This window comes from Acanthisitta chloris, unplaced genomic scaffold, assembly GCF_000695815.1.
Source record: "Acanthisitta chloris isolate BGI_N310 unplaced genomic scaffold, ASM69581v1 scaffold21508, whole genome shotgun sequence".
Taxonomy (NCBI): Eukaryota; Metazoa; Chordata; class Aves; order Passeriformes; family Acanthisittidae; genus Acanthisitta; species Acanthisitta chloris.
Genome location: NW_008686785.1, coordinates 47,628 through 60,262, shown reverse-complemented (window position 1 = coordinate 60,262; position 12,635 = coordinate 47,628). Strand labels below are relative to the sequence as shown.

The following is a 12,635-nucleotide window of genomic DNA, read 5'->3' as shown; positions in this document are numbered from 1 at the left end:
TTGGAGCACCTTCATGTCCCTCCTTTGGTCTGACTCCAGCAGCTCCATATCCTCATGCTGCTGGGGACCTCAGAGCTGAGCTCAGTTCTCCAGGTGGAGTCCCACACGAGCAGAGTGGAGGGGCAGGATCCCCCTCCCCTGCTGCCCATGCTCTGGGGGTTTTGGGCTGCCAGGGCACATGGCCAGGGCAGCTCCTGCCTCACCCACCAACACCCCCAGGCCCTTCTCCCCAGGCCTGTCCTCAGTCCATGCTGCTCCCAGCCTGTATTTGTGCTCAGGCTTGCCCCAACCCATGTCCACCTTGCTTTGGGCTTTCTCCATGTTCTGTAAACTGTTCTGCTTTGTGATGTGACCATAACTTTAAAGCTGCTTTCTAAAATGGAGAAGAGAAGCTGCATCTCAGTGGTGCTAAACTCACCAGTGACAGTTATGTACTCAGATTAAAAGTGACCTTATTTCCCCCTTAAATGAAAAATTAGTCAGCTGATTTTTGTGTTTCCACCTTTTTTTTGCCATTTGGCCTCAGTTTTTGCTTTGTGCAAACATTTTATCTGATATTAAGGATCTGAAGGCACTGCTGCTTCATATTCCAGGTTTGAAACTGGGCATGGAGAGGGATGCATATGTCATGATCGCAGAGAAAGGAGAGAAGTTGTACCAAATGATGATGAGCAAGAAAGTGAACCTTATCAAAGACAGGAGGAGAAAACTAAGTACAGTTCCCAAGTGCTTTCTTGGCAAGTAAGTGGCATTTGAATTGAAAAAGGTCCTTTTGTACCCATTAAAATGATGGACTCTGGATTTTTCTGGGGATGGCATTGTGGTGGCAGATCAGGTGTGCCTTGCTGCAGCTTAATAAACAAAGCCATAGGCCCCGTTAGAGCTGTGATATATTAGAACCAGTCATTGATTGAGTGTTGCACCATACACAGGCTGTGTAGTGTGATGGCTCAGTCTGTCCCACGGAAACTCGTGCAGCTGCTTCAGATTGGCAAGAGGACCAAGAGCAAATATCTTAACACCCGCAGGCTCAGGGCTGTTGGTGTCCTAACCTGGGTCTTCTTTGCTACACAAGCAAATGCTTTCCAGGTGATGCTTATATGCAGCAGAACTCTCCAAGTCTCAGGACTGAATTCAGTTTTCCTGTTGGTCAGTGTAACAGACACCAGTTATTGTGCATCAGGAGACCTGCTACATTTGTTAGAAGTATAGAGCTTTATTGGCTGGAAAAAACCTTCTTTAATTCAGGCTAGATACTGCAAAATACTCACAGACTGATTGTGAAGGATGCCGTGGATGAGGCAGCAGAAGAGAGACCCTGTGGGTGCCTTGGGTCAGCGGCTGGGAGCAGTGAGGCTGCTGCAGGGACACGTCCTGCATGGCACGTGGGAAGACACAGGAGTTGACCTGAGAAGGCTTTTCTGCCTCAGCTGGTTATGACAAATGATCAGCTTTGGGAGGGAGAGAGTTCTGAGAGGCAGGTCATCCATCCCCCTCCCTTCCCTGCCCCAGTTGGCGGGCAGCATTCCCTGCCACGGCGGGTGGAGATGTGTTCTGCCCGACGAGCAGCCTGGGAGCATGAGCTGGGGACACTGCAGGTTGAAAATATCTTCATTTTTTGGGAACTGATTGCTTTGTATTTCTTCACACACACACCCACTCCTGCAGTTGGTCTTGTTGGATTAAATTTGAAACCTTATAGACCTGATCTGGCATTTCCTATTTTCCATGCAACAAGAAGCACCAGATCAGAAACTTAAGTTCTTCCAGTGCTGCTGTATATGAGTCTGCTGGGGATTCCTTGATATTTTGCTTAGTTTCAGGTCTTATCCAGGATTTCCTGCAACTCATTTTCCTCTTAAAATGTCTGTTTTCTTGCAGTCTGTCCTGCTCATTGCCCTCGGGTTGCTTGACAGCTACCTGGCCTTCCAAGAGTGAGGACTTGACCTCACTTTGCCAATGGCTAACTGAGCCCAGGCTGAGATACCTACAGGTATCCTGATCCCTGACAAAAGGATTATTTCCCCCAATGTTCCAGCCTTCTCCATAGCAAATAACTCTGCTGGTATTTTTTCAGCAGTCATTTTTGGTGCAGTCCAGGGAAGCTCCATGGAGTGCAACTCAATCAGTGCATTCCAGTCATGACTGGCAGGTTTGGTATCATTCCTGGGGCTTTTCCCCAAACAATAAATATTGGCTGTGGCTTTTTTATTTTTGCTCAAGGGAGTCAGTCGTAACTGTGTTGGGATGTGGGTAATGGTGTTCTGTTACCTGCAGCTCAGAGCAATGCCAAGGCCACAGATTTTTCTCTGGCCTTTGAATATCAGCAGTTCATAACTCAGAGATAAAGTGTTTTTTCGGGGGAAAAAGCATGAAAACATGGTCTAATCCTAATACCTTCAGAAAGAGATCACATTATTCATGTATAAGGCTGTGTATTGAACTTAACTTCAGCAACTGACTGGCTTGAGTGCAAATCCCTTTTCCTGATGGCTCCTTGTGGTGCTTAGGGCTATGACTAGTGATGGGGCTGGAAGGATGTGTTGGGGCAGTGTGTGTCAGTGATGTCCTGGGACCAGTGATGTCCAGCCCTGCAAACCCCTGAGCTGTATTGAGTGTGTGTCTCTCCTAGCAACCGCAGGAGATTCCAAACATGTCTGATCAGATTGCACAAACCTGGACGGGTTGGATTTTCCTGTGTATTTCTTGAGTAGAAACTCAGCTGTTCCAAGTCCCTTCACTTCAGAGGTGTAGCTGGGAGGTGTTGTCCTGGCTTGCATGGCAGCACTGGGAGTGAGGATACTCTCAGTTATCCTGGAGAACTGCTGAGGACAAGATGAGGAGACAAATGGAGCTTTGCCATCCACTCTTTGAGTTGATAATTTTTTAGAAACAGTTCAAGGTATTCCTTAAAGATCTTGTGGGATATTTCTGGATCATGCACTTTTCAGTGCTCATAAAACCTTAAGAGCAAATTATTTTTGATTTTGCTTCTGAATCAAATGCCATATTAGTCTTAAAGTAGCTTTTCAGAAAGCCATCCCATGGCTGGGAAGCCTCAGGGCTGTGAGAGCAGCGTTCAGGTGCTTTTCCCCATCCAGCTGGCCCTTTCACAGACACTCCAGATAAACTCCAGAGACACAGCTCCAAGATAAAAGAAGCAGGAAAGCTAACAGGGTAGCTTTCACTGGCATTTGGGGCAGTGGTTTAAGTGCTGTGAGATGCCAGTGATGGAGCAGTGTACAGCAGCAGGGCACCCACCCTGGCTGTTCCCTGGCAGCAGGTCCATCTAGGACCCTCCACAGTGTGCACAGCTTCTCAGGGATGAGTCTGAGGGTCACTCTTACTTCTCCTCCCTCTGCAGCTTATGTTATGTTTCAGCTTTTAAACACTCGTAGAAAGAGTTGAGAATGGCTGGGAAATTGCGAATGAGCTTTCCTGAGCAGACAGCCTGACTCATCACTGCTCTGCTTCAGGAGTTCTACAAACCTCTGCTGGTTTCCATGGGATTCCCCTGGCATAGCTGAATACATTCTGCTGCTTTTTCTATGCTGTGACAGCTGCAGAGTGGCCCCTCAGCCAACCAGAGTTTTCAGTCCTGAGGTTGTCTAGTTACTCTAAAGGGATAATGTAATCACTGCCTACAGCTTAGGTGAATCCATGCTGCTGAACGTGAAGAGACTGAAAATACTTTGCTGGGCTCTGGCAGGGCTGGATTCATCAGGCTCACCACAGCCTTTTTCTGTACCTGCCGTTTCTAACGAGTGCCATCCTACGTATCAGTCCATTCTGGGCTTTTATTCTGCCCATATGTGCAGCTCTGTCCCTCACCAGAGACAGGTTTTGTTTCGTGCTGCGTGAGCAGACAGACTTAGTATCTTTTGTCTGTAAATTATGAAGCATGATGTGTGTATCAGCCAGACACCAGCTCTGGAAAATGACCTTAAATTAACCTGTCAGTGGGATCTGTGCTCTGTTACTGCTCTGTGCTTGAATTCACTAGGTTGAATCTTCTGTCCTAAATCCTGCTGTGGTTCTGTTAAAGCCAGTGCAATGGCACTGTGGGGCTGGGGACAGAAATCAGACCCAGTGAGGAAAGGTGAGCATGTGTGACCAAGCAAGACACTGCTTGGAGAGGTAGCTTGGATAGAAGTAGCTCTTTTCCCTACTGTGGGACTTGTTTTTAAGGTAATCATTTAATCTTGCTTCCTTTTTCCCCCATGGATGTCTGGACTGCTCAATAAAATAAGGATTTGCAGCATCTTCCTAGGCCCAGCCAGGTCCTCTTTCCTTTTGTGTGCACACAGCCATGAGCTAAGGGGAATGGTGGGAAAAGTCTGGATCTTCAGCAGAGCATCTCCTCCAGAAAGGCAGGAAGTGTAGCCACGGGGTAGAGGTACCATAGCTTAGAACAGTTTTCACACTTGCTCCAGGGAGAGAGTCCCCTGTGGCTGGCTGCTGGCTCACAGAGGCTGATTGTCTTCTGCTCCCCTTTGCAGTGAGTTTGTGTCGTGGCTCACGGAGATCGGGGAGATAAGCAAACCAGAGGAAGGGGTCAACCTGGGACAGGCACTGCTGGAAAATGGAATCATTCATCATGGTGAGTGCTCCGTGCTGTAAAGAGATGTCAGATTTCAGTAGTGCCCTGGAAATGAGGGTGGAAAACCCACTGCAGCTCTTCACATGATTTTCAAATACTTTCCTGTACCATAAGCATCAAATCCTCAAAATATCTAATGATTTTGGGGATTAATGAGTGGGGAAATTTGTGCCATGAAAACAGGATTTGTTGAGTATCCTGAAAGTGTTTATGTCTGCAGTTGCTTGACTTCTCTGCAGCACCTTAGCTGGGGACTATATCATGTGTTACCTTCCTTTGTACTGTGTGTGCCTGGAAACCTGTAGCAATCCATAAATACACAGGAGACATCAGCAGGTGAGAGGAGAGAGGAGTTACTCGCTGGTATGTACAAGACCCGTGGTAGAAGACCACCTCTGACAGCTGCAGTTCCTCCCACCAGCATGCTCTTGCTTTTGGAGCTACAGCATTTTGGGCAACTGCAAAAATGGCTTTAGGTGCTGTGATCACTGTTGTGGGAGTTTGCAGCACTTTGTTCAAAACTCATCAAAAAGGTCAGGTGTTCCAAACTCCTTCACTAGGACTGTTTCCAAAGCCATCTAGTGTAAAAGAAAAAAATCCTGTATTTTATTGTAGCTGCAGTATTTTAGAAACTGCTTTTGTTGGTAGAGCTGTTCAGAAGAGCACATGTGTCTGCACAGCAACGGGGGATTTTGCAGAGCTGAGTCCTCTCTTCAGAACATGGTAGATACCAGCAAATGCCTGGGTGGGATCTACCAGTACCAACTGGCCTACACAGAACATGGCAGGAGGAAAAAGACTCATTTTAATTGTCATGCTGATGTTTTAGTTTCAGATAAGCACCAGTTCAAGAATGAGCAGGTCATGTACAGATTTCGCTATGATGATGGAACGTATAAGCCAAGAAGTGAACTGGAAGACATCATGTCCAAGGTTTGTGTTATCACTCTTAGTTGGAACCTTATGATTTGCATCAAGAAGTTTTCTCTGCCTCTAAATGCCCTGTGGTATGGGAGATCCCCAGGGCTGTTGGTCTGTGTTGTATTAAGCTGTCCAGTCACATGCCATAATAGCATATGCACATTCACTTTGGGGAGAGGAAGCAGAGCTGAGCAGCAAATAGCAGTGCAGTCATGGCTGCACCCAGGACTGCAATTGAATCCTAGTAGAGTAACCAGAAGTCTTAAAAGCAAACAGTAGGCCATAACACAGTGTATCTGCTGCAAACCTGGGCATTATGGTTCGGGGAGGTAGAAAAGATCAGTATTTAACTGCTGTTCCTAATGGTTTATCAAATGAGTTCTGTTCATCTCATATTTGTCCACATGCCCTTTAATAAATTTGATTTGTTTTCTTATGGGCATTAGTTAACGAGTTAATTGTGAGGAAGATTAGTGGGGAAAATGTTGGAATGGAGGTAACGAGAGGTAAAATATCAGATTTTTGGCTGTTGGGGGCAGGGAAAGAAGAGAGATTGACACAGAGAATGAGGGAACCACTTTGAATATCAGTTACTCAACAAACAGTTCTGGCTGAGGAGAGACACCAGGTTTTTGTAGCTTTAGCTAGTGAGTGTGGCTTTGAAAAGGAAAAAGCTGCTAACACCATGCACCTTCCCTTCTCCAGGGCGTGAGGCTCTACTGCCGACTGCACTGCCTCTATACTCCAGTGGTGAAGTAAGTTCCCCCTCTCCAGCCCCTGCTATTTAGTGTCTGGCTTTGTTTAAAGGATGGCGTGTTCCTCTTGAAATCTTTCTTATTAGAAACAGTAATTTTCTGCATTTTCTGGCTCTTTTACTACCTTTTTCCTACCCTTCATGCCCAGAGCTGGGATCTGCACTGCTGCTGGGGCTGTTGGAATGGGTGGTTCTGGGAGAGTGGTCTGTCTCCTGGGAGCTGGTAGCAGGGCACACCTTTGTTTGGCTGTTTCCCCTGGCATTTCCTGTGCCTTACAGGGGGGGTGATGAGTAAGTGTCTCTGATTTGGCAGGTCTTGTGGACTGACTGTAGCTGCTGTGTTCTTTGGGCTCCCTGTTTGAAAGCTGAACCTCCCAGGCTGTCATCCTTTTATGTCTTCTTATCACATCTTTTTGTCTCTGACAAGTCTGATGTTAGCCTTAAGGAGCTGACTCTTAGCCAGGTCAGTTGTGCAAAGCCCCTTACTTTGTGCAGTGCCTTTGGCCTGCTGTTCTTGGGAGACTTCCTCCTGGAAAATCGGGAAAGCTGCTTGCAGGAGCAGGTGCCTGTGCCAGAAGGATCTGAGGGAGTCATACAGTCAAAATTAATTGCTTTGTTGACAGCCTTGGGGACACAGTTTTGCTTAGTTGTCTTCCTGGGAAACCTGGGAGTTTCCACACAGCCTTTGGCTTGATACTTTTCATGAAGCAAACGGAGACTGTTGTACTTTGGGGACAGGATGATATCATCCTTACTGGAGCCTTACTGGAAACAAATGGGGGTTGAAACATAAAAAGTAAAACATTTTGAAAAATCTTAGCTGTAGAGCTGTTCTGGATATGTCTCTGAGGCACTCTGGGGAAATTGTGAGGTGGAAGACTTGTTCCCACTTCCACATGTGATGGACAACACTTCAACACATCAGTGGAGAATGTTCCATTGCTTAGCTCCTGGGAGGCACCAAGGAGGTTCTGCCAAAGCTGCAGTGGTCCCCCCTGTGTTTGACTATCCCCTGCAGCTCGTGGTTCTGATAACGTTTGTGACTCATGCTCTGCCCCTGTTCAGGCTGCGCTGGGGGGTGAGGAGCCAGTGGGTGTTGGAGGTTTGATCCCGATCGGCAGGGCAGGACTGGGCCCTGGGCTGCAGCTGGCTCAGAGCTCTGTCAGCACCTGCAGGAAAACTTTGGGAGGCTCTTCTCACCGTCTGGACACCCCTGCTCATTAGTGCTCAGTGCTGGAGTGTTTTCCTCCGTCACTGACATTTCAAAAGCACATTTTCTCGAGATCAGAGTGCGAGAGGGAAAACCTGTCCAGAAACATCCTCAGCTTTGTGCTGGGTTTAGCACGCTCCAGAGGACGAGTGAAAAGCTGTGTGTAAGCACTCTGAGGAGAGCTCTGTTCTGAGGACACCTCTGTCTGAAGTGCTGTCATGCTGTGCTGGGTTTTCCAGTCCTGCCTCCCTTCCCAGTTCCTCACATCCTGCACTCTGCAGACACAGACTCTGCTGCTTCCATTCACAGTGACCAGGCACAACACGTTGCAGCTGTGGGTCATTAGTAGCAGGATGGATTTTAGGTGGTGCTTTGGTACTAGACCTTGGGAAAGAAGGAGCTTTGTGGTGCCAATGGGGCAGGTTGGTTTGACAGAATGTCCCTGGCACGGCTGGACGGACACGTCCGGACCGTGCCCCAGGCACAGGGAGGGTTTCCTGCCCCAGTCCTGCCAGTGGGCCCAGACCACCCCACGGGGAGAGAGGAGCTCGTCCTTCATGGCCCACTCAGCGTTTGGCCTCTACGAGACTCTCAGCGAGGGGGAGCCAATTAATGCAAATTAATTGCGGTAATGGCTTTTGTGATGTGGAACGAGGAACTGGATCGAGACCACGAAACTTATTTCACATGGGCCAGTAAGCAGCCTTAAAATGGCTTTTATTCTCTTATGAGCTGGATTAAATCCAGCAACCTGGAGGTGAAAGGTGTTAGAGCCCAATGTCCTGAGCCACACAGTCCCCTTATATTTGTATCAAAAATCTTTAGAAGTATTTCACAAAAGACTAAAAACATCAATTATCTCCATGGCTCTGAGAAGAGAAATGGAAGAAAACTGCCAAAAGCATCAAGTTACAATTGGGTTCCTTTTACTTCTTTCAGGACCAGTGCTGCTGGGTGTGATGCCAGTCGTGTTAAGAGGCCTAAACACAACAGTTGTTGTCTTATTTCCAGTATCTGAAATTACCTAATGCCATAAGAGGACACTCTGTACCCAGTTTGATCTGGTTACTGTGTGATATTTTACTATACTAAAGGAAGTAAAATCTGAACAGGTGTGGAGAATCAGGAAGACCTCTCTTGACAGGGTAGGCTAAAAGGTGCCAAATTCCCTGAGCCTAACAAAGAGAGGGCAGAGGGAATGAGAACCATTGAGGCTTACAGGTGGGACTGGCACTGAGCCAGAAGGTGTAGGCTGGGCATGAATGGATTTGGGGTAGAAATAGATGATGATTTCCAGCCCGAAGAGCATGATCTTTAACAAAACTGGTGGTGGTAATATTCTAGCCTGAGTTGCAGCAGCAGCATAGGACACGTGGGGATAACCTCCTGAGCTCCCTGAAGATTGCTTGAAACAGCATCTGGAGAAACTTCAAATAACACTGCCCTGTACTAATCTGAAGGATCTTCCTATTTCAAGATGTCAGAAAGGTTTAAAACTTTGGCTTTTCTTTTAGAGAAAAAGGATGTCTGCTTCTTATTAGTAGCAGGTCACAATAGTATATATAGGTTTAGAGTGTAAAAGAAATGTTTACCATTTTGTCCTGATTTTCTCTGAATTCTCTTTCTTAACTAGAGACCGTGACTACCACCTAAAGACCTACAAATCAGTGATCCCTGCAAGCAAACTAGTGGATTGGCTTATTGCACAGGTAAGAAACTTCTAACATACTGCTGTCTTTGATAAGGAGCTTAATTTTCAGTAAACATCTTATGATTCTCTGAATTTATAATCTTATGATTTCTGTTACTGTTCATTTGGTGAAAACTTGTCTGGCAACATAGAGAGGAAGAAAGTTCTGGGCTAGACTTAAGAGTGGTGAACTGGCAGTTCTCGGGGGTGTTTTCTACTTCTTGTGATTTTGGGAAGACATTTAAAACAACACTGATCTCATTTACCCTGGTACAGTATCATTGAAACATGGAGCCTGAGTCTCACACCAACAACTGCTCCGTTGTCTTTAGAAGCAGCAGTTGCTCCATGTTTGCCTTGTAATTACAGAGAAGACCTGCAGCTTGAGGAATTGAAAAGCTTTGACAGTGTAAAGCTGCCTGAAGGGAGAGTGAGCTTTGCTGCTCCTCAGCACACAGTCAGCTGCATGTTCTGGTTTTGTCTTAAATGATGCTCTGGTTCACAAACCCATTAAGCACCTCTGCCAGAATGACTGAAGGGGTCTGAGTGAGAACCAGGCCTCTTGGATGTTGTCCTTCAGAGCTGTGTCCTGCAATTGCATGTGACATCCTGCTGCATCAGTGAGGCTGATAATGATTTAAGGTGGTTCTGTGCCCAATAACTGAAAGAGAATGGAGCAGTTGCTGTTTTCCTGGTGAGAGCACAGAGAGCAAGGATATTAGTACTGAGCTTGTCATAGCAGTCACATGTGATTTAACTGGGCCTCCTTCATGGGAGGCTGAGGAGAAAAAAAATCTGTGTTGGCCACAGAGGAGAGATGTAATCAGGCTAACCTGGCCAATCTAGCAGCTAATCATGGAGCTGTAAGCAGTTATATTTTATAATTAAAGCATGCTGTTTTGCTAAGGGAACGTTTTGAGGCCGAGTTAGCATCACCAGGAGCAGCCAAGCCTGGTTCAGACCTTTCCTACACAAAGATATTGTTGCCTGAAACAGAAGTAGATTCATGAAGGTTTAAGAGGGTAACATTAAAAGGCATTTCTCCTCAGTTTATTTACAGTTGAAAGAATAAATTGGATTTTTAAATCCCAGCCTCTGTAAAATAAACTACCATTTATCCCATAAAGCAACACAAAGTGAGTGTTGAGAGTTGTTTCATGACAGGATGTTGAAAATGAGGGACAACTTCATAAGACTTGAAATTAGTTTATAGTAAAACTTCAGGTTTATTAATGTTATTTTCTTGGTTTTTCCTTATGTGATTACATAGTCATGCAGTTCCTCCAGAGCTGCCTTGATCCTTTTTCTACTGAGACAACAGTATTTTAGTTCTTAATTTGTACACATCGAGCCTGGTTTTCTCTCAGAAAGGCTCTTGCACAAGAGCCAGTAGTGCTGCTGATCTGTTTTATCCTGTGCCCAAAGAGCACCCTTAGACCACAGTGGTGCTCTTTGCCAGCATTTGCTTGGCAGATTGCTGCTGCTCTTCTCAGGAGGACTCGAGCAGGACTGATGTTCTGCTGACAAGACCAGAGGGCTCTTGGTTGCTTAGAGCAAAGTCGGTGCACTGCTCTGCAGCTGCCACGAGAGCTTTAGGGGAGGAAAGGTTTGTGTGGGATACAGCTGCTGGTTGAGTAGGACTGAAAGCAGTGCCTGAAGCAGCAGGTGCCCTCGGGGCAGGGCAGCCTCATGCCGTGCCCTAAGCCCAGCAGTGCCTGCTGAGTTTCACCAGCACTGACTGGGACTTGCTGCCTGCTGCGTTTGCAGAGTCTTCACCTGTGGCTGCAAATTAGCAGTTGCAGAGAGAACTAAGCATCTCTTGCTCAACTGCTTTGCCCAGTCCTGGCCCTTGTCCTCCTGGTTCCTGTGCTGGGCAGAGATGCTGCCTGGAACAACAAGCAGGGTGTAGGCCATGGGGCACCTCTTCGGGTTGCTTGCTGGTGTTCCCTGCAGAGACAGCGGCTAATTTCAGAGTGCTAGTGTGTGCGGTGGGGAGGGGGAATCACTTCCCTCAGACAGTCGCCTGAGGTGTAACGTTTGTGCTCTGGTTTGCAGGGAGACTGCCAGACGCGGGAGGAGGCTGTGGCCCTGGGGGTTGGACTCTGCAATAATGGCTTCATGCACCACGGTAATGCCCAGCGTGGCTCCCCAGCCACTCAGTCCCTCGGGCTCTCTGGGCTGTGCAGACCTGCTGTGTACACCACTGCAGCCTCCCCCTGGGTCGCTGTGAGTGGAGCTCTGCACAGAGCACCTCAGCCTGGAGCCTGCCAGAGTCCCTCCCGTGGCGGTGGGGAGTGCTGAAGGGACTGCACGGGCTAAAAAAGGAGTGTATTTCTCAGTGCAGCTCTTCCAGAGCCATCAGACCAATGCACAAGACAGAGGCTGTCCCAAAATATCACCAAGAAATGTCAGGTACAAAGTAAAGTTGCCTGGTTCTTGCCTCTTGGACAGCAGGCACAATGCTCAGTGCTGAATCTCTGAAGTGCCAAATTGCCAGGTTAGATGTCTTCTCTGCTCAGTGTTGCTCCTGCTACACTGGGAAAGTAAACAGATCACGTATGCAGCAGTATCAAATTAGCACACACAATAAAAGTAAATGTAGTTTATCCAGCGAAACATTCAGTTTTAGTCATAAATAACATTTGGTCACTGTATTTTGAATAGTGTTGTTTAGAGATTATTTAATATAACTAATGAGAATTTGCATCGTACTTGATAAGAGTGTAAGAATAATTGGTTTTTTTAAAAGAATTTGGTCTGTTTTGAGCCCATGCAAACTTTTGGCACTCACTGTGTCCTTTGCCAAGGAATTCCTTTGCATAAGTCCATACTGAATGAAGAAGTCACTCCTCATGTTTCGAAATTCACTTGCTGCTGTTATTTGAAGCCCCCAGGTCTCATGTTTGAACAAGGGGTAAAGAGCTTCTTCATGCCTTCCAGAATTTTACAGGTCTCATTTCCCTCTCGATTTCTTTTCTCGGCTGGAGAGCCTTAGTCTCTGTGGACACCTCAGGTTTCAACAGCCACTTCACCCCTCCTCGCTCCGTTTATGGTTTTATCAGGTTCATTTAGATGTGGGAAAGGAGCACGAGGTTTCGGGTAGTATCTTCCTCCCACTGCACATGTGTTCTGTGTGCCAGGGAGGTCCCACCGTGCTGTCTGCAGTGTGAGGAACAGTATTGCCCTAAACCAGTGTTAGCTTTAACCCCTAGAGCTGAGCAGCTGAGTGCCAGAGATGATGTGTCTGGGCTGTGTTCTGCCAGGACTCGGGAAATACTCAGGATTGCCTTCAGCTGTAACTTTTGTTTCTCTCTTTCTTTCTCTGTGTAAATGCCTGTTTGGATTTCATATTTATTTTTTCCAGTCCTGGAGAAAAGTGAGTTTAAGGATGAATCCTTATATTTCCGTTTCTATGCTGATGAGGAGATGGAGGGCACCAGCTCCAAGGGCAAACAGCTGC

At 46.9% G+C, this 12,635-nt stretch overlaps 1 protein-coding gene across 1 annotated transcript in view; it reads left to right on the top strand.

The window, feature by feature from the left end:
- Nucleotides 1-12,635, top strand: part of PREX1 (phosphatidylinositol-3,4,5-trisphosphate-dependent Rac exchange factor 1) — a gene marked incomplete at its 5' end in the record, with an annotated part of 69,424 nt that overhangs the window by 27,660 nt on the left and 29,129 nt on the right. Inside the window, 7 exon segments of the mRNA XM_009080335.1 lie at nt 594-741; nt 4,500-4,600; nt 5,430-5,533; nt 6,227-6,276; nt 9,119-9,194; nt 11,231-11,303; nt 12,540-12,635. The exon segment at nt 12,540-12,635 is cut by the window's right edge and continues 56 nt beyond it. Coding sequence (XP_009078583.1) covers nt 594-741; nt 4,500-4,600; nt 5,430-5,533; nt 6,227-6,276; nt 9,119-9,194; nt 11,231-11,303; nt 12,540-12,635 — 648 coding nt within the window.